The 24,897-nt window shown below is 39.9% G+C and overlaps 1 protein-coding gene across 1 annotated transcript in view; it reads right to left on the minus strand.

Annotated features, from left to right (window-relative positions):
* mad1l1 (mitotic arrest deficient 1 like 1) overlaps positions 1–22,190 on the minus strand; it is a 67,891-nt gene extending 45,701 nt beyond the window's left edge. Inside the window, exons 1-15 of the mRNA XM_042485218.2 lie at positions 22,042–22,190; positions 21,363–21,517; positions 21,129–21,269; positions 20,816–20,995; positions 19,817–19,941; positions 19,628–19,709; positions 18,148–18,278; positions 16,285–16,399; positions 15,846–15,907; positions 10,303–10,389; positions 9,431–9,575; positions 4,788–4,928; positions 4,187–4,243; positions 2,015–2,106; positions 1,713–1,803 (exon numbers count right to left, since the gene is read on the minus strand). Of these exons, the coding sequence (XP_042341152.2) occupies positions 1,713–1,803; positions 2,015–2,106; positions 4,187–4,243; positions 4,788–4,928; positions 9,431–9,575; positions 10,303–10,389; positions 15,846–15,907; positions 16,285–16,399; positions 18,148–18,278; positions 19,628–19,709; positions 19,817–19,941; positions 20,816–20,995; positions 21,129–21,269; positions 21,363–21,506 (1,593 nt within the window). The 5' untranslated portion in view covers positions 21,507–21,517; positions 22,042–22,190. The remainder of the gene's footprint in view (positions 1–1,712; positions 1,804–2,014; positions 2,107–4,186; positions 4,244–4,787; positions 4,929–9,430; positions 9,576–10,302; positions 10,390–15,845; positions 15,908–16,284; positions 16,400–18,147; positions 18,279–19,627; positions 19,710–19,816; positions 19,942–20,815; positions 20,996–21,128; positions 21,270–21,362; positions 21,518–22,041) is intronic.
* Between the last annotated feature and the right edge of the window lie 2,707 nt (positions 22,191–24,897).

Below are 24,897 nucleotides of genomic sequence, written 5' to 3' on the forward strand. Positions count from 1 at the left end.
ATATATATCTTTTGCAGCATTTAATTAAGCACATGCTTAAAGGCATTTCAACAAACTTTTGTGTTGAAGTTTGTGTTTTTCTAGTATTATTTTTATTTTTACTGCAAATGTATATCAGTTTCAAGCATCAGTTAACGGTCTCTTTAGTTTCTAACAAATTCTGAATCTGCCCTGAAAAAACATATTGGTCTGTCTCTATTAGTAATAGAAGTACTTCGCAAAAGTCTGATGCAATATTGTGAAAGCATCATTTACAGTAATATTTTTGGATACAATAACCATTGTACCATAACATCCCTAAAGAACTGTGCACTTCCTTGAGCTAGTCAGTTGTATTTGTTGTATTTAAACATTTAAAAAAGTATAAAGCTCTTTAAAAATATCCACTGTACTATACACATGTACCTAAACTACAGATGCATTACAAATCAGAATGTCTCAGTGTGCCTCCTGACAGATTACTAGTGAGGATGATTGAGCACGCGACCATGAAAAGCAGTCTCGTTATACTGTAATACGAGTGGTTGACAGTCACACAAGTCACTATGATCTCAATAAGACAGGGCGGAAATGATGGGTTAGGCTACATGAATCTGAAGTGCAAGTTGATATAATGAAAAATCCCATTGTCCGTTTATTCAAGCATTCAATTCTGTACGTCTTTCATGCTTATTCATTCAGCCACCCATTTCTCCTTTCAAATGCTTCTCCATTCAGTCCCTCATCTCTTCACTCTGTCTGATGTAGAGGTCTCTTTGTGTGCATTAGACCATGGAGGAGTCATAAAAATTAACTCTTAAGAACTGACCTGATCCATTGACGGTGCAACCTTGAAACCTGTGCGCACACACACACACTCCTATACGCACACTCAGTTGTCAATTGCCTTAAAAGTGGTGGTCATGCTTGAGAACACATGGATTTCATTCACCCCACAGCTAAATGGAACCAACACGCTTGCCCACACACGTTTCATTAAAGTGCCCTGGTAGGCTTAGTTTGGCACAGTATGAGTCAGGGGAGTTAAAGGACCTGACTGAGATGAAACACATACACACACACACACACACACACACACACACACACACACACACACACGCACACACACACGCACACACACACGCACAAACACACACACAAACACACACACAAACACACACAAACACACACACAGACACACACAGACACACACAGACACACAGACACACACACAGACACACACACACGCAGAGCCAATTTAAAAAGGAGAAGGGATCGGGTATAACTGAGGGAGTTAGTTAAGTAACTTTGCAAGATGAAAGTAGCTGGATTAGATGCACACACTCATCAAAGTGCGTATTTATGTGTCAGTGATAAGGAGGCTTCCGACCAGGATTCATTTCATTACAGCCAGTTTCATTCCCAGTTGACACTAGGGAAGGTCTACATTTATTTAGACGATGCCCCCCCTCCACCACCCTGTCCATTCTAATCCCTTCAACGAATAAAGGAGGACTTAAAATAAGCCGCAGGTTCTACAAGTTTTCCATTGGACGCTGCTGGAATCACACCTGGGTCCAATTGTACTTGAAAAGCTGTCAGATATGGGAAGCGTTTGTGTGAATCAATCTGCAATGTAATACGGGCTAGGTTGCTGCCCTTGGGGTTATTAAATTGGTTTCTTTGTGTCCATCACACACAGACAACTGTCGCAAGGAAGTCTTGGTGCCTACCTGTAGGTTGTGTCTCTCCAACCTCATCTCCAGAATGTTGTTCTGCTCCTCCAAACGCTGCCGCTCTGCCTCTAAATCTTCAATTTTCTGTCTGAAAAATGCAAGCACACCCACTCACTGACACACACTTACTGACTTGTTTATTAATATAACATTTATGCACAATGTTGGCTCAATAGATTAATCCTACAGGTATAGCTCAGCACACACACAAGTTAATCCGGCCCTTGTACATGCATAAATCTTTCATGTCTCTGGTTTTGAATTGGTTTTCTTTGCAACAGGTTGTGTGTGTTAAATACCTGAGTATGCTGACCTCTTCTTTGGACCCCAAAGAGTTGCTGTCAGCAGCAAATGCCTGCTGCTTTTTTAGAGACTCCAGCTCCAGCTCCACCTGGGACAGACAAAGAAGAATATGGGCCTGGTGCACTTCAGGCAGAAACCTTTCCACTACAGATAGATCCTGGGGACTCTTTTCTGGTGTGCTGCTATCTATCCGGGACAGACATCCAAACTGATATATCCTTTATACACCATTAGTCGACTGATTCATTTTCCGCTTCACATTGTCCCAATCTTTTTTCCCCCTTGTACTTGTTTTTAGTCTGTCTGTCTGTTACTTAGCTTCTCTCCAATCGTGCTCTTCCCTTTGCAATTAACCCTAATTTCCATTTGCACACCCGCTTTCCTCTTTTTTTTCTGAGAGCATCTGTCCATCTCTCAGCTCATCCTCACTCTCAGTCTTCCCAAGACAGAGAGGTAATTACTGCTATACTAGACAGGTGGATTTCACGCATCAATACTCATTGCCATGGCTATGTTGATGTCTCCTCGGCAAAAAGGAGCCATGAAAAGAAGGGAGATCACAGAACAAGTGAAGACACAAAGACAGAATCACAGAGTATGTAAGAGAGTTGAGGTCACAGCTGCCAACTCTCTGCTTTATCCCGCTTAAATACCATATTTAAAAGCAGTCTACTTCTTTGCAACTCTTCTGTAATTTCCACAACCCTCAATTTAAGGGATACTTTGCCAATTTTCAACCAGCTTTGGATCATAACATTGTCTGTAGTTTGTGTAAATGAACTGTGGTAAACTTCCCTCCATCTTGCACAGATCTCCCTGCTCATCTCTCCGCTCAAATCTGCCGGATGACACGTTTCATCCATTAGATATTCGCTGGCTCTAAAGCTGTTGCTCGAACTACAGATTGTAATTTGGCATTTTTGCCCCCCGATCAAGAACGAGCGCCATCCCTCTCTCTCTCTCTCAAAAGCAGTCTAGTCAGTGCTGATCATATATAAACTGTGTAGTAAGATTGTACTGATGTATTGCCTATATCTCATCTAAAATGTCTCCAGAAACATACTTTAGTGCACTGTTTGGCTGTAATTTGAGAACTTGTGAACATGAAGTGGGTGCAGTACTGTTTCTTGTATTGTAAGGCTGAAAAAACTGAGATCTGGGTAAAACAAATATGAGTGTCGTGATTGCCTATTTCTTGACTAAAATATATTCGGAAACATTTTTTAAGTTTACTGTTTGAATGCAATTCGAGATTGTTGGATACTATATTGTTTCCTGTGTCAAAACAGACAACCTTGCTTACGCACCAGCAGGAGGGTTTACTTGTCCTTTGTGACGTAGTGCAGTATATTCTGGTAGTTGTAAGTTTTCTACCTTTTGTCACAGCCCTTTCCCTCTGTTTTCACTGGTCATATCGCACAAATTTCCAAAAACATTTGTGTCTTTCTACTTCAAAGACAGTCCAGTTTTATGAAAAGATCATCTTTCCAGCATGAATTACTTCTTTAACAAATAAAATGGCCCATTCAATTGGGCAAAATTCAGATACCGGACTGCATTTTAAAATACTGTGCAACCTGGCAACTATTTACTTCGAGAAACAATTTTAAAAAGACATTCCTATATTAGTAGTATGCTTCTTGTCAACCGCAAATTACTGTCACTTTATTCAGGATGTGAAAGACAGGAAATGGTACTCAATAATAGGAAAGCTACTGTAACCAGAAACACAAAGCCTAAGTAAGCCTGCCCCTTTTAAAAAGGTCTGCAAGATGACGTGCATTGTTCTGAACACTGGAGAAAAAAATGATGTTAGTCAGCATGTTAGTCACAGAGGCATTAGAGCATCTTTGACTCACAGAAAGGCCAATACACCTGCCAGGATTATAGTGGTGACTAAAAAGGTACCTGAGACAGCTTGAGTGCTGACGGCTAAGGTTACAATGTCTAATCATGAAGTACTAACTACTACGCCTTCTTGTCTTTTTGGTTTGACTTAATATTAAGGTAGAAGTTAATTAGGGTCAAATGTGTGAAACTATTTAAGAACAAAAACATGTTTTGTCTGTTTGTCACAGAATAAAACACTTCCAATAACTTGTGGATGTGGATGTGTGGATGTGTGTGTGTGCGTGCGTGCGTGCGTGCGTGCCTGTGGGCGTACTTACTGTTTGCAGCTGCAGTTTCAGAGTTCCCACCTCTTCCTGTGCTTTGGTAAGCTGGCTCTGAATTAAAGAACAGAACAAAGGGGTAAAGTTAATACACAAAACACAAGGAAATCAAATATGGCCTCCTGTCCTTATCCCACTGATACCCAGCATTGACAGAAACAGAGGATAAGAGAGGGGCAGGGCAGGGACGACCACAGATTATCCACAACAGTGCATTTAATTCAGTTTTGAAACAATCAAACTCTAGCCGTCTCCATTCCGTTTCAGTGTTCCTCAAAATGCCCTTGTGTACCCCAAGTGCAGTTTTATCAGTTTTCAGTGCAGATATCTGTCAATTTGTAACTAAGCAAGAGTACTGAGCGTGTAGACAAGGAGCAGCTGAGCGTCACACATCTACAGTGCCTTTAGCAATGAGCAAAGTGTCACTCAACAACATGCAATTGTTAAATTGGCCGGCAGCTTGGAGGAAGATTAATCGGTGCTTTATATTCAAATTTGTTGTGAAAACAATATATTTGGCTATATGGAAGCTAAAGAAGCAAACTATAAATGCAGGTGTTGCATTCATTTATATGTGTGCACATGCCTGCATACTCACCTCCATCTCTGCATTGTAGCTCTGTGTCTTCTGCAGCACATCCTCTGCCTCCTTGAGCCGTTTGCTGAGTTGAGGGGAATACTCAGTAGATGCCAGCTCGCTGTCATAGGACTCTAATATGGCACGCATACCATCACGCTCCTGTAACACACACGCATACACACATATTAACATAACACTACAAAATGGAAATCCTGCTGTACAAATTTCGGTAAAACCAACAAAGAGGGAAGTCATGACATTTCAGAATTTTGTGCAGACACGGTGTGCATCAGAGTGACTAAACTGAGAAAGTCAAAGCTCTTTGATGTTTTTCTCATTTGTCTGTGTTACGTTTGCATGAGTATTTGGTATGTTAATATGACAGGCAAACGTCTTTGTAAATGAAGAACAAAGTATGAGGCAGTCCTGCCTTTCCCATCCAAGCTGTGACAAGAGGAGCTTAGGGTTATGGTCGTGCTCATCCGCATCTCTCCTCATGTAATAATCAAATCAAAGACAAATGTCTTTGTAGATGAAGGATAAATAATAAATTAAAAACATTTTCACAGTCATGACAGAGAAATGCATTTTGCAAATGAAGCATATGATATTATGCTGCCTCATCTCGCTTAACATTCAAACAAAATTTTTCATCCTCTATAATACAGGAATAATAGAGGTGTAATCAACATTGTACTCTGTCCAGTAAATCAAAATGCCAAGCAGTCGCTTCTCTTAGAGAGGAGAGGATAAAAACATCCTCATGGCAACGTCTTCAGTGTCACTCAGACTGGCACGCCGTCTCCAAATAGCTCACAAGTCTCTGTCAATGTGTGTCTGTATGCTTGATATTTGAGAGCATATGTTCATTCTCACACAAATACATGCACATCCTGGCATGGTTTCCAAAAACACAGAACTGAACATTCAGAGAGGTAAGACATTTCCAGGATGAATTATAAACTACAGACGGTCAAAAAAAGGAACGTGTATTAGTTTGGGTGATGGGGCAAGAAGAATGTAAATGCTAGCTGACAGACAGGGAACACAAACAAACAGCAAGGGCCCTGCAGCTACATCTAAATCATTACACTTTCTTCAACCACTAAACTTTGAATAAAGAGTCTGCATTGAAGTATTGAGAGAAAAAACAAACTCTGACAGTTTAATGTCAGAAAAAAGTTATGCTCTGTTTTTCAATATATGTTCAACTGACCTGTGATGTTCAAAGAGATGGAAAAGCACTTACTGTAACAAGTAAAACTGCTACAAGTAGACAAAAAAATTAATATATTTTTACCAGTGCTGTCAATACAGTGGTTGAGGAATGATTGGTTCCCTTTTCTTGTAGTCAGTGGGTTTTTGATTAGATGCCTGAAATATGGTCAGTGGTTACCACAAACATTAGAGATTTTTACATTTTGTTCTATGACAAAAAAAGTTAGTAAATACCCCACTGAGGAATTTTTAAGTCTTGAAAAAGGCAGTTGTTAACAAGTGGCTAAATGAGACTACAGACCGTCATCACACAAATATGGCTTTAAAGCCTCATCTTGGTAGCAACGTTAAGTTTGTTTGTAGCCTAACGTGAGCATTTAACTTCTGGTGAACGCATTGAAACTTCAAAATTCATAAAAGTAGTGTTCATTTGGGGCGCCTGGTGGCTCAGTGGATAGAGCGGGCACCCCATATACAGAGGCTGTGTCCTCGCCACAGCGGCTACGTGTTCGATTCCAGCCTTGGCTCCAGCCTGCTGCATGTCACCCCCCTCACCTCCACCCCCCTTTCACACTTGTGCTGTCCTATCAATTAAAAGGTAACCCCCCCGCCCCCCCCAAAAAAATAGTGTTCGTTTGTGAAAATCTCTTTTTTTTTGGAGCCTATATAATACATTATTTGATAAATGCCCTACTTTCGCTCTGAGGCAGCCTCTGCAGTCATCACTCTGGAGCCTCACTCAATATCCAGCCCACAGCACTATCTGATTCGTTACACATTAAGAGTAATAGCCTATCAACACTGAAGGCTGCCGTGCCACTCCCATGCCCAGGTGGGGAGGGTTCGGGCATAGCTGGTTAACCACCAAACTGCTATGAGACGCTGCTTTTTTAGTGCCATAAGAAAAATTCATACTGCCACAGCCCTACGCACAATTTACTCCAAGTCTGAAAAATATATCTGACACAACATTGTAGCTTGTAACAGTAATGAATTATTACCACAATTAGTTAATATGTTACATGGTAAATATGTACTGGTTGCCAGGCAACCTGATGAGCAAGAAGAACAATCTAAGCTGTTTAAAAACAGGCAAACAGCCTGTTTATTAATGCTAATTCATTCAATGTCAGTCAGGACTGTTAAAATGATGCATCTCCTCCCTTCCCTTCACAACACTGGTCCACTCTGCATTATAAAGCAAAGCAGGCGGCATTTTGTGGCAATCAGGCTTTTAATAAACATCACACAAGCAGCCAGGCTGCTTAGGACTATCCTTGAATTATGAGGGTCATTGAAAGCTCAATAGTCTATTATTAACAGTGATAATTTAGGGAAGTACATGAAATCCAGGTGGGAGTATGGTAATAAATACCTGCAGTAAACACCAATTCAGGTAACTGCATGTAATATATGTTGATTGTCAAGTAGTGCTTTCTTTGTAAATGGCATAAAGGTAACTTGTAATTCCTGGATGAAAAATCTATGAATAATGGCTGCAATTGCTCTGTAAAATAAGCTCATTGGCTAGTATCTGAAAACAACCGTGATTACCCTAATCAGATTCAGCCTGTGATTAGCCAGATTGAAACCAGCTTAATCCATTTAAAGATGACTGAGTCTGGATCATTTAAAAACACTATATGTGAAATCATCTTTAATTCAACTTTATTTGTTTTGGTGCCAAAACTGCATCATTTGTCAAGCTACATTACACAATTGCCTAATACATCCTGTGACAACATTGAGACGGAGAGAAGAGGAGGACCAACAGAAGGACAGACTGAACAGAAGTAAATAGAATAAGGCACAAACACATTTAGAGGTCAGTGTGTATATGTTTTCTGCCAGTTCTAATCAGCAGGCCCTTTGGCTATTTACTGTCTATTAATGTGCAATGAAATTCACTCAATCTAAATCAAAAATCTGTCGCCTCATCTCTGATAAAAATTCTCATTTAAAAAAAAACACAAAAACAAATGGGGAGTGGGAGGACACAGTGATAAAACTATCATTACTGTTTTCATCACCTATTTTTTAAAATTGCTTTTATGTCAACTGTTTTATCTAGTGCGTGAAGATGTGACTGTGCCTCTAATGGGTCAGTGAGTCTGTCCCACTAAAGTGTATGAGAAACAAAACATCTGAACAGGGTAAACAGAAGCATGAAGGAGACGCAGCCTTGTGGCAGAGAGGTAGGAATGAAATTTGTTCTCCTCTCCACTTCCTTAACAACCTGCTGTCAAGGTGCAGCTGAGCAAGGCACTTAATCATCATTGATTTGTGAGCCAGTATGAGGCTAGAGTTGTTCCCACAGGTGGAAGGGGGAAGGAGATCTGTACAGAGCTCAAATGGTCAGTTGATTAATAAAACAGATGATTAATGGATGTGCACTGACAACAATTTTAAAATCACTATCACAAATAAATGTGTTACAAGTTGGAAAATGTGTCATTTTCTATCATTTATTTCTTAGTACAGCCAAGCCCTGCACCAAATGAAGCATTTTTTTGTTAATGTATAAAATGTCTTCATCTTGAGAATGAAGTTATTAAAACACCACAAAGAGGTTCATTTTTAGTCAAAAAGTAACCATAATGAAAGTTGGCTACATTAGTTGTATTATAATATAATAATAAAAAATAAAAACATAGATTGATTGCATCCCTATCATCTATATTAGTTTTTCTTTGAATTTTACAAAAAACTAAAAGAAAACTGATGAATAAAATGCTCAATATACTTGGACAGTTGCAGACATGGTTGGGTGAGAGGCATTAATGTACTCAACTTTAGTTGTTAGGCTTCACATCACTTTATGAACATTTGATGGATTAGAACTAAAATGCTCAGCAAACCATCCCTGAATATATACAGGGGGTCAAAATTTTAAAAGCCCAGCATTCAGCGACAACTGCAATGGATACATTTTAAAATCCATCAAGACTGGGTGGTAAACAACAATTATTCATGGTCTCTGGATGCTTGGTTAAGTGCAAAAGTCGAAATGCGGTTGCTGCCAAATTAGTCTTGGGGCCAAGTCATATTTCCTGCATGCCTGTAGTTCTGCTTAGTTATGGTGGTGCCTGAGAGTGTGTGTGTGATTTGTGTACTAAGAGACTGAGCATGTTGACCTAGGGAATTACACACACTGAGAAATCAATATCACAGGGAGGTCTAGTCAGGAACTGCAGAGCTGGGGAAAGCAAGACAGACAGAGGAGTCACGTGACATTTATCGGCCAATCAAAGGGAAAGAAGGGTAAAGGGCAGATTAGAAATTCTGTGCTGGCCCTGAGATTCAAGTGCCTACTGTGTTCCCTGAGTGTTTAAAATGAAATCCTGGTACTGGGTAAATGGGGAAAGGTTGTCATGAGGGTTTGTGCCTGGATTTATGGGTTTGTTTTTGAGTGTGTGAGTGAATGCGTCATTGTTGTTAGGCACCTTGGTTAATAGGAGCACTCTCTTCTGTAGTCGACGGACGAGCCCGTCTTGTGCCTCCCTCTTCTTCTGCTCCTCCAGAGTCTTGCTGCGCTGCTGGGACAGCTCTGCCCGGAGCTCAGACTGTGAACGCTCCACACTTCTCACACTGACGGACAAGGAGAAATGAATAGGTGAAAAGCAGAGGTGCATGAGGGTTAATAACAGGGGGGAGGAGAGGGCAGGGAAAGACTGGCACAGGTTGTTTAATTCTATGTTCAGACAATCTGAGAAAATTAATTCATAGTCAATTTAGAGTAATACTCCTAACAGATAACTCACCTGACGAACACTAGACAGCTGTCCAGAAATTATTTGCAGCAACCAGGTCCGATCAATAGGACAATAATTATACCAGAGGACAATAATTAAACCACAAGCTCCCTTCATCCCCTCCCACACCCACCTCTCTCCCATTCTGCTGTTTCTAATATTTCATAATGAGCCCAATACGCTCAGCAGAAGAGAGACGCTTGTTAGCTAATGAAAGCTTTCTTAGCTGGACTGAGCTGCAGCATGAATATACCAGAGCATGCGCATAGCCCTCCCTACAGACATCACCTCTGCCTAAACAGGACAAGTTTAATTAGTGAATTCCCTCTCTCTCACTCACAGTCTCTCACACATACACACGCACTCACACACCAGTGGTTACTGTCAGGAGTGCTATCAGAATCAGGACCAGTTTAATTAACTTTGTGACAATTAAGAACTTCTCAGAGATACGCTCTAATAGATACATGGGGGAAGAGAGGCATGCAGGCAGACGGGATGAGAGAAAAAGGTCTGAAGGCAGAGAGAGGGATTTTGTGTACGTGTGAAGGAGTGTGTGTTACCGGCTGTTGAGTGTGTAGTTCTGCTCTTTCAGAGCAATTTCTCTCTGCTGGATCTGAATCACCTCCCTGGACAGATCCTCTGGTTTCCTACAGACGGACACACACAGAACGGTTAGCATACACATGTACACACACACACACACACACACACACACACACACACACACAGACTCACACAATGAAAAATCAATATGACTGAGAGCAGAGAGGACAGAGAATAGATAAAAACGACGGCGTTTCCATATTCTTTTGTTATTCGGCCAGTGGGGAGCTGGGAAATAAAATGACATGAGCAGCAGAGAGAGAGATGAGAGGAGGATAGTGGGCTAAATACTGGTCACAGTTCTACAAAACAAACTCACTCCATGGGAGAGATTGACAGATTATAAAACACACACACAAACACACAATAGGAAGGCAACAATACAGAAGGTCACATACTCAAGCAGAGATGGAACACATGACCTCCAAACTGTAAATCCAGGCTGTAACTATGGATCTGTCCAAAAAGTGAATCCCATTATCTCTTTATCCCTTGTGAAATGGGCATACATTATAGGAGCTTAGCTCAAAACCTCGCAGTTACAATTACACACCTGAGGAGGGATGCAGCTCAACATCATTTGCTCATAAAGGCAAAATAGTTGAAACTTTTGTCATCAAACTTCAGGTTTCGATAGAGCAGGGATGCTCACATTGCTTTGGGGCTACTTTTGCCAAATGACAAGAGGACAGGGGCCATTTGTCGCAGCTACATAGATGTTTTGAGGATTTAAAGGCATTTTTAGAATTTTAGTATGTTTCTAAGGTCTTAGGACATCTGTCGGATTTTAGCATGTTTCTCAAATTTAATTTCTTGAAGTTGGATTTTAGGACATCTCTAGGATTCAGGACATGTCTCTGAAGTTGCCACGTTTCTAGGATTTTTGAACATTTTAGGGTTTTAGGACATGTCTAGGATTTTAGCATGTTTCTAGGATTTAAGGATATTTTTGGATTTTAGGATTTTTCAAGGATTTTAGGACATTAGGGGCTTGGCTCCGATCTCTGCTGATGGGTGCAGGAGATCTCCACTGACACTTTTTTGATAAACAAGCCCTATTTTGATGCTGTTGCTCTGGCACTTTGTGCAAACTCAAAGTACAAAAACATTTCCCAGTGTGAATTAAGTCTTTTTTTTTTGTAATTTGGGGGGCAACTCAGCATGCTAGCAGCGGTCAGATTTGGCCCTAAGTTTTTACCATAAGTTGAGTATCACTGAACTAGAGTGTCAGTGGCAGCCTGAGACCTGGCATTGTGGTCCAGCATTAGGCGATCCACTGAGTCATATGACAGAATAGGTATGTGTAAAGAAAAGGCTGAGCAGTTGGGGTTTATTTGAAGTCTGGAAAGCCAGAGTGTGCCAACTGAAAGTTGGGTGGCGTGGATTTATCACTACGTCCAATCCCGCGAGGTGGAGCCTTAGGTATAGAAATAATCTCATGACTAAAATATGAGTTCATGAATCATATGATGGAATAACTACGGTACCCAAAGTCGGTAATTCCACATTGCCCTGAGCACAGAGGGATAAGCCTTCCCCTACGAGAGGCTGTTTAAAGTGTTCCGCTGTTTTGGGGGGGGTTTATTGCAGGTCATGAGCCGGCCATCTCTGTTGATGTTGCAAATAAGAGGTTGGTTGCAGATTATTGGGTGAGATGTTGTGTACTACAAGGTAACTACAAATAAACGCCCTGTCAGAGTAGTGTGAGTCTACTGTGAGTCTAGTTTTGAGCACACACTTTAAGAGGAAGGTAGTTCCTTGTTTTGCCTTGTAAAGCTTTTGTGTTCTGAGTTTTCGAAAACATTTGTGATGAGAGGAGCCCACTCAATAACCCCAAGACAAATACATTCTTACCGATGTTCATGTGTTTTCAGACAGAAACAGCGAATTATTTTTTACCTTTGAGACTTGATGTTCAATGCCTATTCTTGAACCTCAGGTTCTGTACTTTCTTACACTATCCAAAATATTTCTATACAGGTATCCACAAATCTGAAATCATTTCAGATGATACCAAGATCAGGAAAAGACTTTTGAACAGCAATTAAAGCAATAACTTGAAGACAGGATATGAGCAGAGTTAGGGTACAACCTTTTAGCCAAATGTCTTTGCAGTGAGGGCTGGGGTAGATCGGACAAGGACACTATCTGCAAACAGCCTGTTACTCAAAGCAGCCACCCTATTTTATGTATCTTTAACCCTTAATACAACCTAAATGTGAGTTACATAAAAAAATCTCCCTTCATACAGCTGTTATGGAAGTAGAAATTAGCGACAACTAGTAGCTAAATTTTTGTACCAGACTGTAAACATGTTTTGCAGAAATTTAACGCTGGGATCTTTGGGGATTGTGGCTATTCATGGAACTGCTGTTATTAGCACGTTCACAGCAGCCTTGTTTGTTATCTGGATGTTGCCGCTTGACAGATACAAAAAACAATTTAGCCTCATATTCACAACTATGGACAATTTAGAGTCAGCAATTAACATAACCTGCATGTCTTTGCAACAGCGTGTACCACTGAACCACGGTGCCACCTTTGACGGTTCAGTTCATATCATAAACAAGTGAAAAAAAATCTTCAAATTTATTAATTTATTACATTTATTTTGTCATGCCCAACACTCTAAAACCCAAAGGTACTGAGTTTAAAAAAAGAGAAATGCCACAAATTCTCACAGTTTCAGGTTTGGAACAATGGAATCAATGTTTAGCTTTTTGCTTGCTAAATAACATTACTGAGTAACTACTATTAAAAAACGTTGGAAAATAATATGCAGCTAGCTGTACTGTTTTAAGAGACAATACTGTATATGGAGCTCAAATAAAAATTTCAACTGACTGTATATTATGGTCATTTAATAACATAGCAAATCAATATGTGATTTAGAATCTAAATCTTGACACCCCAAATATACTGTATACACTAACATACACATAAACACTTCGAACATTTTTAACTTCTTTCTCTCTTTTTGAGAGACAATATGCACCAAACAGTCATAATTCGCTCTTTAACTGGTGAAAACCTTGCTAAAAAAAAGAAACCTATTTTCAGGAAACCTTCCTGTATATTTTCATCATCTGTCCCTTCAGTCTTGTTCCCCATAACAGCCTGATTTTAAGAAAATATTTTCATTTCTTTTCTGTCAATCCTACATTGAATTGTCAAACACATGGGCACACACATAAGCAAGCACAATGTTATCAGACTGCGTAACAGAAGGAAAGGAAATAAACACCAGCAACCAGCCAACTGCTGGCAAACTCATGCTGCGGCTGTGAGGCTTGTCTTCACTCCTCCAGGCAGCCACACTGATTTTTGTTGGGGAGGGTTAACTTCGGTCCAAAAGTTATTTTTGACTGGCAAAACAGCACAAATGTTTGGTAAGACACCAAATCCTCATCTACAGCACCCATGTGTTTACTCCTCATTAACAACTGCTCCACAGCATATTCTTTTCACACCACTAATGACCACCCTGAAATGTCTGGTGACAAAAAGATTTACAAAATGTAAACTAAAGCAAAAGTCTAAAGTATCAGCAGCTTGCAGTTATGAGAAATGACTTACAGACCAGCAAATAAACAAATCAATATTACAAATATACAGTAGTGTGCCACAACACCTCCACCCTTATAAGATATTTCATATTTAATAACAGAACAAGAGGCAGCCCAAACATGGGCTCTAAGATTGAGCTTTGTTTTGATGTCAACATTAATTCGGACGCTGTAACATTACTGATGACACAGTGATATTAAAATTCCGTCACTTCAGTGTCATCAATTTTATGTCCTATTTAAACTTACTGATCATTTTTAACTACAAATACAGCATGAAACCATTAATCCACATTCAGTTTGACTTCTGTAGGGTGTCTTATATATTAATTTATTTGTGGCGGCTCGCCACAATATCAACATCACTCGACACATATTGATTTTCTATTTTTGGAGTTGCACGGTGTTGTCTCGCGCAAATAAATTGACAACCAACCCGTCTGCATCTATCGTTTTTTTTCAGCCTACTTTAGAAGGAAACCTGCTGCGTTTCCATGGAAACGGCTGTCCTGTGGGTCCCGCGCAAAGTGACAGTTATTGTAGCTTGGAATATAGCAATATGAATTAGTTAAATTTACTCTTTAGACCACAAAGGAGAGGAATTAGCTAGCTAGTGCACCAAACTGTCCCTCTTGTGTGCTAAACAATGTTTTGCTTCTGTTCCTTAACTTTCTCATGAAACATACCAAACTTAAATACCTTAAAAAAATTCAGCACATCCCAAGTTATGATAGGACTGCTTAACAACCTATTCAACATTCAAAACATGCAACTAATCCGCAAATCAATGCTCATTTTTATGCAGCACTGTTGCAGTGGGTGAAATAAAGGTAAACAGATTGCTGAATGAAACTCTCTTACTTTCCATTTGCTTCTACATCACAGGACTAAGTCAGGAAAACAACATCCTGGCAATTAAGTTGGCCATTTAGTAAACAGTAAAAACAGCTTGAAGGAGTTTCTAACTGTTGACTTGCAAGCTGCATTAACCTTTACTTTTGATAAGTATGAGGCTCACACATATGGTTGCCCTTTTAAAGCCATATGTGCAATGCTGTTTTTTGGTTGTTTTTTTTTTTTAGTAAAAGCACTCAGGCAGCCAATGACAGGGCATCTGAACACCTGAATTTTAAATATTCAAGTCAATTTACCCAGGATGACAGCCTAGTCTGACTCAGATTTTCAGGAAAAATGATGGACAGCCCGACCAAATCATTGTGTATATTAAACTGGGATTGGTATTACATGTCTGTGATCCTCCCAGGTCTTTTAATAACTGTAAGTTTGACAAACCTTGTCAGGTCCCATAACACACATAAGATGAAAATGAAACTTTACATGAGCAAAGATTTCATTTCAAGTCTTCATTTTTAAAGTACGTCTACCTTTCTCCTTCTTGCCCTGTAGGAAGGTGTAACACACACACACACACACACACACACACAAACTCACACACAGTGTAAAACCAACCAAAAACGCTGTGTGGATGTGTTCCATTTAACATTCAGTTAACATCACAGCCAGAATTAATCACAGAGAAAACGGTGTGCCCGCGTGCGTGCATGTGTGCATGCATGCATGCCACGGACAAGACTGCAGTGTTTATAATCTGTCAGATCTGCTCCACTGCTCACAAGGAAACATGCAATCATTCTCTCATTACCAGTTTTGACTGGATGCATTGAGACACACTCAGCAGCAGCGCACACACAGGCAGGTATAAAACAAACACACACACACCTCTGTACAAGCTGGTGGAATCAATCCACAGTGAGAAGGCACATTTATTTGGAGTGACCACAGCTCCACCTAGTGGTACCCGTTCATATTGCATAAAGAATTACACTGATAAAACTTTTGAAAACAAACACGTCTTCCTCTGTTATTCTGTCTAATAATCAAACACACACGCACACATTGACACAGTGTCTGACCTTATGTTGAGTCCAGTAGATTGCCCCAGGTTTTCCCAGGCTTGGAGTTTCTCTGCCAACCTCTAGGATTCAAGACCACATAGGGCACATTTGGTCATGTATGTGAGGTGCATTATATTATAATGACATCCATGAAGTGCAACAAAAATAGAAGTTATACCACAGTTAAAAAGAAGACATCACTGATAATTAAATACATTTCAAATCTACAAACTGTTTTAGCTTCAACCAAGAAAAGTAAAAAATACACAAATGTACCATAAAATATAATATTGTGTAATCAGCTGATGGCTGTAATGTTGTAATCCCTATGTATTGGACAGCTCTCATGTAAGTACACAGTGAGTCTCTGAATTTCACGTTAAGAGCAGTGGAATATGATAATGACATGCTACAGAGTGAAATGCACAATACAGTCTCACAGCTACACAAAGTTTACCTCCTTCTCCAGTTCCATATTGACCAGCTCTTCTTTAGTTTTCTCCATCCTCTCCAGCTTCCTCCTTAGCCCCTCAACCTCTTCTTTCAGCAGGCTGCAATTCTCCCTGCTCTCCCTGGACAGAGCGCATTAAACAAAGACAAAAACACATTATTACCTTCAAAGCTTGGGACTTAGTGTTGGATGTAGAAAAGGAAAACTTTTGATCCACGGCTACATTTACACTCAAGAGAAGTGATTAGGGGGCTTTTTATCCCCATTTTGAGGTTCATACTTGTATTTTGGGTTTCTACTTGAACATGTTTACAAGCTTTAACATTCAAAAAATACAGAGGGATCCTTTCTTTTTAGCTATAAGTATAAAGGTCATGTAAGTTATTTGCTTTAAGCACCTGTCCTTTTAAAGCTGTAACTAGTAACTATTATAAAAAATATCTTTTGTCATATTTTTTGAAACTGTTACTATGTTCACACAGCGCTCAATGAGAGACAATCCGGTAAAAAAAAATCACATTCCTCTGCCTACTCTTTTGCCTTGCAGTGCCTCTGCTGAGGAGTCTCTAAAGCAGCCGTGAGTTATATCGATCACTACTAGTGAACTGGGTGCCTCTGTTACCTGCAGTCGACTGTTTCCAACATGGCAGCCAAGTCACAAACATTCTCATTTTTCAGCTAAACAGTACACTAAAATGTGTTTCTGAAAACATTTGAGGTGAGAAATATACAATGCAATAACAGAATCTTGATCCATATTTGATCAGCACTGCCCAGTTTTACAGTTCATGAGCAGTTATTGACATGATTTACAGCTTTGTTAGAGACTCCTTGAGTCTGATTGGTCGTTACTGCTCCTCCAGCAAGTCTGGAGCCAATAATCAAATAAAGAATTCCATTACAGCTGACGTCAGCTTGTTTCGGAAGTAGAGAAAAGTATTCAGAGCGGTCTGAAGGTTTTTGCTCACTAGCCCATTACTTTTACATATGTTTACATTATTACTTGACACTTTGGCATCATTTATTATGAACATCCACCATTGTTATAGATGTATGACAGAAAATAAGGAAAAGCATAAATGATCCTGTTTAAATCTTACTTCAGACATAGTTAGTGGGTTAACACAGGAAATAAGAAAACACTGACCCATAGTTCATTATTCTGATAATTCTATAAACCCCATCTTACATGTAAATTTATCTTTAAAAAAGAGCAAATTGGCTATAGAGAAACAAAAATGAGTACAGAAGAAATTTGTGGGCTGTGGTTATAATTTAGCAGAAATTTACATCCTTTTAGTACTGCAGAGGACGGCCGACAGATGTTGTTAATGATGACAGATGTTATCAGAGACATTACTGTCTGGGATGACATTTCTTAACTGACTGCTTCTCTTCCATGAATATTTGCCAACTCCATAAAAAAGTCATAAAATTAGTTACGAGCAGATGTGACCAGTCAGTTACAATATCTTCTGCAGAATTCTAGTTTTGTAAGCAATAGTATTTTTATTCCTATTTGCTTTAAATCCATGTCTTTGAAATCAAAACACTCCCGACGGTGGGGGAAAATAATGTGCATGAAAACACACTGAATGCTGTATTTCTACAGTTGATCTGTCATGATTTGAAGGATACCATTTCTCATATGGTACCTCTTTCCTCCCACTTTCCCTCCTCAAATGTTACTTGTCATCCTAAAGCCTCCTAGTGTGGTATGATAACCTGAAGTCACTCTAAAATGTCAAAAGGTTTTAGCCAAAATCTTCTAGCACTGTGGAATTGCACAAGGCAATAGTATTTAAAAATTAAAGCCTGACTATTTTATTAAAAGGTAAGACCTTTTGGGAGCCTAAAAATGAATTTAACCTGAGAAAGGCATTATCATCTCTGAGACACTTCAACTCCTTTTCCAGGTCTGGAACCTTGGCCACCTCTGACTTAACAGTCTTCACAATGGCAATGTCTTGCTCCTGGAAGGCGAGACGCCTTTCCAACTCCTGCCAAAACATGGAGAGAAATCACACAGGTAAAATACCAACAGCATGTGTGTGCATATGTGAAACAACATGGCATGTGAAAAGTGAGGTAAAAAAACACTGAACCTACATTATCTGATTTAACTAACTATACATGTGGCATTGACCCCCTTACACTTTGCATTTAATTGCAAAATATCATATCTGGATTGTATCTAGATATGACTTAACCTGATTATGTTTACACATAATATTAACATGTGTCTCTAGAGTCTATATTAAGATCCAGTTGAGATCTGAGTATCAAACAGTTGTAGTAGTTCCACACCATTTGCTTAGCCATTGCTTAATAAATGGCTCAGCTGGTAGTGGCCCCGACCTGCTTGTCGGCAACGACAGTATTATGACAAGACTTAAGTTACAATTATACGATTATCAGCCAAAAAAAAAAAAATTGCTGATCCATAGACATCTTTGTTATACACATCAGAGACAGTCAGGAATAGTAAGAAGGCGACACCAAGGTCAATGAAGATGAACCAGACACACTCGACCGTAAAGAAAAAAGGGCCAGTCACGTGCAATTACATATTTCCATCCATGTAGTTTTAGTACATGGATTGAAAATGTAATTGCATTTATATCTGCGTTCAGTATGGCCACTAGTGTGTCACTGGCCAACTCCGGAGGTGGTTTGGCTGATCGGAACACAATCTGTCCTCAATGCATTTTGGGTGCATTTACACTTGTACTTTCATGTGGTCAGAAACCATCAGATTGCAATACGATCGCAGAAAAGACATTTTGATGCAAGGTGTAAAGGGGGGACATTGAGTATGTTTTTGCATGAGGCTGTCTTGGTTGTAGTTCAAGTCAACTTGCAATCATTTTTGGAACATGATGTGTACAGTGATATTTCTGCAATACTGTATACAATATCCTCATATTATCCATGTTTCTGATTACCTGCATTGGTGCAGGTTTGTCTTTAACTTCTCCTTATCCATTTGCTCACAGTCATTTTGGTAAAAACAGAGTTAAGAACTGAGTGTTTAACACTGCTACATTTACCACTGTGCTGAATTGGCTCAGTTAAGAGGGAACAATAGCAATAAAACATATACTATTTAAATTAAATAATATTCCTTTATTTCAATATGTAGATTATAAATGTAGTGTTTATCATCATCATACTTTCGTTTTAGTGATGGGACTAGCACACCCCTAAACTATGTACATTGGTGGACAGTGGGATATTGTGATCTTAGCGTGTGCATGGCAGATAAGTTGGTCAATCATGCAAAAAATTAGATGATCACAAACTGAGGTTGCAGAGTGGACAAAAGTCATTTCAACTGTGTATGACATACCTTAATCTTGATGATGTGCTCTGAGCAGGACGACTGGGCATCTTGGAGATTTTGGCAAAGCTGAGAGACTTCCTGATACTTCCTGATTAGAATAGCAAATCAGTTAGAAGTGTGTGGTCAGCATTTATATTATGCAGTACAGCATGGAGAACAGCTACGTTAGTTGATAGTCTCCATTTGTGTCTGTACCTGCGTTGTAATTCTAACTGTTCCTGCAGTTCCTGGTTTTCCAGGGTTTGAGAAGAAATTGTCGAGTCTTGGTTCAGAATCTTCTGCTTCAGCTCTCTGATCTCATCCTTCAGAGAACTGATGGTCTGGAAACAGATTACAAAAGTAAGTCCACATAAGATATGACAAATGACGGTAATTTAAGAGTACTGACCAAATTACATCAATACTGTCCTGCACTGGTTCGAATTAAATCAACTGGTACCAAATTTTGGTACTTGAGAGGACATCTGGGTGAGAGAGTAACGAGTATTAAGAGAAAAGAGAGAGAGAGACTACATCACTGCTGCAGCGTTTTTAAGTCAAAGGGTCAGGGTAATGGTGAGCTGAAAGTGGTCTAATTGCAGTTACCCACTAAAAACACAGCCCAGACTTCACTCACTCCAAGACTTGTCAGCGATCTCACACTATGCCCTGGTGTCCGACTGTGATAGCCTGGTAGTTGTGGGGGCCGATTTGGGAGAGGAAAGGAAGCTACCGAGCGGTTTTATTTTTTGCGGTGTGTAAAATTTTCTAAATAAATGCACCAATGGGTTAAGAGTTGCACAATAAAATAATACCATCAGGGCTATGTAGTCTGAACCAAGTCGGCACAAAACAACTGCAGCGCCTTACATTTTTAATCCTTCCATTTTTACCTTTCACAATAAAAGCCCCAGACATATACAATGCATCATAGTTTACCAGAAGGAACTTGAATTCACTCAGAGACAACTTAAAAAAATAGCACACATAAATAACAAGTTGTTATACTTTATGTTGAATTTGTAAAGTTTGGACTTATTTTTCTCAACTGAGATTACACTCCTTGTTATTACAGAAAAAATTAAGTACCAAAATGTACCACTGGTTACCAGTACCTGTACCAATACCGGTACTAGTATCGGTTTACATGTGAAGGATACCCAACCCTGATGACCACAGTACAAATGCAACAAGTGTGTGTGAGTCTGTGTGTACCTGGTTAGCAGTGTTCAATCTAGTATCTCGCTCCTCCAGTTTTCTGTTCAGGCCTTCCACGTTCTTACGGACAGCACGATTTGCCTCCACCTGTTCAGATAGGGTCTTTGCTGCCTCAGTCTCTCTCTCCTCCAACTTTTTTATTCGACCCAAGAGATCCTGGTTCCGGTCAATTTCATGCTGTAACATAAAAGGATGAGAAAGAGGTTTTATCCAATGTCTACCCTGTCCCTTTTTAGTTCGTGTCAGATTCTTTGGACTAAAGATTAGTGAAGAGAAATCCTGCAAAGTAAGTGAAATGCGTAACCTGTACCTCCAAGTCTCTTGCACTGTCAGAAGCAGCCTTCTCAAGTTCAAATCGGGCTCGCTTGTGACTCAGCTCCATCTGCTTCTTCTCCTGGTCCAACTGAAGGTAGCGATTCTTGGAGTGAACCCTCTCTGCTGCTTCCAACAACTAATAGGAAAGACAAGTCAGTGAGTGCAGAAAGTTGCATATTAAAAACTGCCTCTACACAGTTTACACTTGATGCTGCCAGTGTCTTCATACCTCCATGCTGCGTTTGTACTGGTTCTGCAGGGCTCCATTCCCGGCAGAGTGCTCTGACAGCTGCTGAGGAGGTTCAGTGCAGCTGATGAAGGAATTGAAGGACTTCAAGGTTGTTAACACAGTGGTGTCGTCTTCTAAATCCATTTTGAGAGTCACTGGTATTGCGGTGCCCAAGGAGAAGATTTAGAGATCAGAGCAAGAGACACAAAAGTCAAACTGCAGTACTACAAACACAACAAAGCTATTTCAGCTGATACTTCGTCAGAATACATATCAGATAGACTGTATTATGTTTACGCTCTCGAAACTCTCATGATTACTTGTTTACCAGCATCAACTTTTTAAAACACGGCCAACGTAGCAGTTAACGCTCAATAAAAGATAGCTTTGTAACTTAACGGTATTACTTGGCATTAGCGTCCTTGCTCACTAATAGGACCAACAAAATACGTTATCCACGCTAACCTATCAGCTTGATTTAAGCTACTTTTAGTTGCTACACTAGGTTAAGTTATCTTGGCCGTTTAAACCGATGTTATTGCTTCTGTGTCAGTACAGGCTAGGCTTCATGCTAAGTTAAACCCAAACTGTGTTTCAGAAGGTGCTGGCAGTAAGCTTTAAATAATTAGCTATCGTTTAACCTACGTTAACTGTCTCGCTTGGAAGCATATTGTCTCACCTCAGACCTGACTTCTTTAAGAGGAGGAGCGGGGAAGCTGAAGATAACTTTTCTGCTAGCGTGTTAGCTGCAGGTACTGACAAAATCCCTCCAGTTTAGCTCGAATGAGAAGCGTGTAGTATCGCGAGACTTCTTGGCGTATCGCGAGAGTGTCTTGGCCAGGTCTCCCTTGTGAAGGAGGTCTAATCTCAATGGGACAAACCTGGGACAAACCTAGATAAATAAAGGCTAAACAAAAATTAAAACTAAAGCAACATTTTGACCACAGTTGTCAACTTTTCAGTACGTCTGATAATGTTTAATGTTCTGTGGTCTTACAATTGTGTTGGATGGATGCCTTGCATTATATACTGCAAACCAAATCTAAAGGGTACAAATAAGTGAACCTGAACCTGAACCTAACTGTAAGGAAATAAAAACAGAACACATCAGTAAAATACAGTATATTATTTTATTTTCATATAGTCTGGCATACGTGAATGTGTGTGACTTGATTGACATCAAAAAATGTAGTTGCATAGTTTGTCCCACAGAGAGCAGCACCACTCTATTCACCAGTCTGCTTTTAAGGATGAGGAAACTGGTCAAAAGCAAGCTGCAACTGGCTCTTTATTAATGCACAAATGATATGAATGATGCACCCATATAGCAGACTGATCTGGAACTGATATTCATTTGGCACTGGCACTGATGGCACAGTTTTAAAGATGGGCTGATTGTCATGGGTGACATGAAAACCATCTGGGCCACAATATTATGGACAGAAGCATTGAAATGCATGTTTAATAAAATTGCCACGACTGCCAGATATAGTGTTCTTGATCTAAACTTGATATAGCCACAAACAGCCAATGTTACCAAACAATGACTATGACCATTATGCATCCAGTTTACATGAATACTTAATTGATTCCCACAGGAAAATTCATCCACTGCATTTGACAGGCACAGCATAGCGCCTGAGGACTAACTGGTTCTGTGACAAGCGCTGTGGTCCGAGCCAACAGCAGTGTTTTTTATACCTAAAATACATTAATGTCTTTTGATGTGGGAAGAAACTAGAAGACTCAGAGGATTTTTATAAACATAGGAAGGGAAAAGACCAAGGCCTCACTAGTGAGATGAGAGTATTAAGCACTGAGGCTGCTGTGTGAGCCAAATAAACAGAGAAAAGACAGAGTAGATACTTGATACACTGCAAGACAATCAGCTATGGTAGCGTGTGTTGCTTTCTCCACAATGAGATCAGGATTTTGATGAATCAGGTGGCTATGCATGTTTGCTGTGTTGCCTGTGTACTTTACTTTCCCACAGTTCTTGCATATCATGTAGTTCATAGGTCTTCAACAGGAGATCTGTGACCCCTAGGGCTGCCACATCATAGTTTTGTAACCGTACTGTCTTGTTCGGTAGCATTCCCCAGTCCTGACTTGTGGGTAATAAGCGGGCTACAATTTCTTTTGTTTTATCTTCTTTAATTCACACCAAAATATGGCAAGATAACAGACATTCAGCCTCAACTTCAACACGTTAGCCTGAGTCTGTTGCACTAATACCTGTCCCCCACAAACAGTGGCAGGCAGGAACTGCAGTTACATGGCACTTTAGGCTGCCCTACACATCATTAGAGCACCTGCATGTTTTATTAAAAATAATGATAATGTATCACTAGAGAAAGTAATGTGATATATTGGCTGATCAATATTTTGTCACAACCTCAACACTTTAACATCTCAGGAATTAGATGAACGTCTCCTCCAGAGCAGTTTGAGGAAACAGAAGGCTAGAATAAGCTTTAATTACTAAAGTGTAATTACCACACCAAGTTCCCAGTGGAAAAGAGCAGGTCAAAAGGACAGAACCAATGTCCTCCCTCTCCAATATTTATGCGAGGAAAGAGCAGAACAACATAAAATACGAGATGGGGGGAGCCACAGAGGGCGTTTCTTTTTAAGGTTGGGTGAGATCCAAGAGGGAGAGGGTGGAGGGGTGTGAATCCGTCTGAAAAGGTCAGACAGAAGACATGTCCTCTCAGAGTGACAGGGGAGCTCCCGTTCTCTCTGTCACTGTCTCTTTCTCTCTCATCCTTTCTCTCCTGAGAGTATTCAGCCTGTTTTTGGTCCGCTGTCCTCACACCCTCTGCCCCTCCTGCCTCTCTTGTCTCCTTTTCTTGGACCCCCATCTCCCTCGCTTAGTGACTAATGACACTTTTTTCCCCTTGCTGTCTTTCTTTATCCGTCACAGTCTGACTCAGTTGCTCTCTCCCTCTCTCGGGTATTCTGTCGCCCTCCTTTGCCGTCTCCACCTGCCCTCGCCCTCCTGAGGTCGACCTGAATGCTGCAATCTTTGTAAGATGATGTAAATGCACAAGAAAAACACACATTCTGATGTGCATTTACATACACACACACACACACACACACACACACACACACACACTAAAAGAAGTAAATCAGCAGAAGTGCCTGCAGATGTGCCCTTCATTGCCATCTGTTGTAAAAAAAAAAAAAAAAAAAGAAAGCAGCACACAAAAAGCCAAAAATTCAGTGGCTTTTCCACCCACAGCAAGTAAACATCACCACAAATATAAATATGCCAGTTTTATGTAGATCGTAAAGGGTTTGAAAGCTGACATCTAATCTATATAAATCCATTTTATATTTTGCAACCTTGTCTTGTTGGTAGCAATGTCAACTTTTACATCCTATCAGTTAAGTTAAGACCATTAAAAACAAATAATCCATCGATTTAAATAGCCATTAAAAGAGGTTTTCGAAACACTAATCATCTGAGGTGGTGTCGTAAAGTCATTAAACTTTATTACTACACAATATTAGCCTTTTGCAGATTTTTTTT

Source organism: Plectropomus leopardus, chromosome 3 (assembly GCF_026936395.1).
Source record: "Plectropomus leopardus strain MGB_pleo_1.0 chromosome 3, ASM2693639v1, whole genome shotgun sequence".
Classification (NCBI taxonomy): Eukaryota; Metazoa; Chordata; class Actinopteri; order Perciformes; family Serranidae; genus Plectropomus; species Plectropomus leopardus.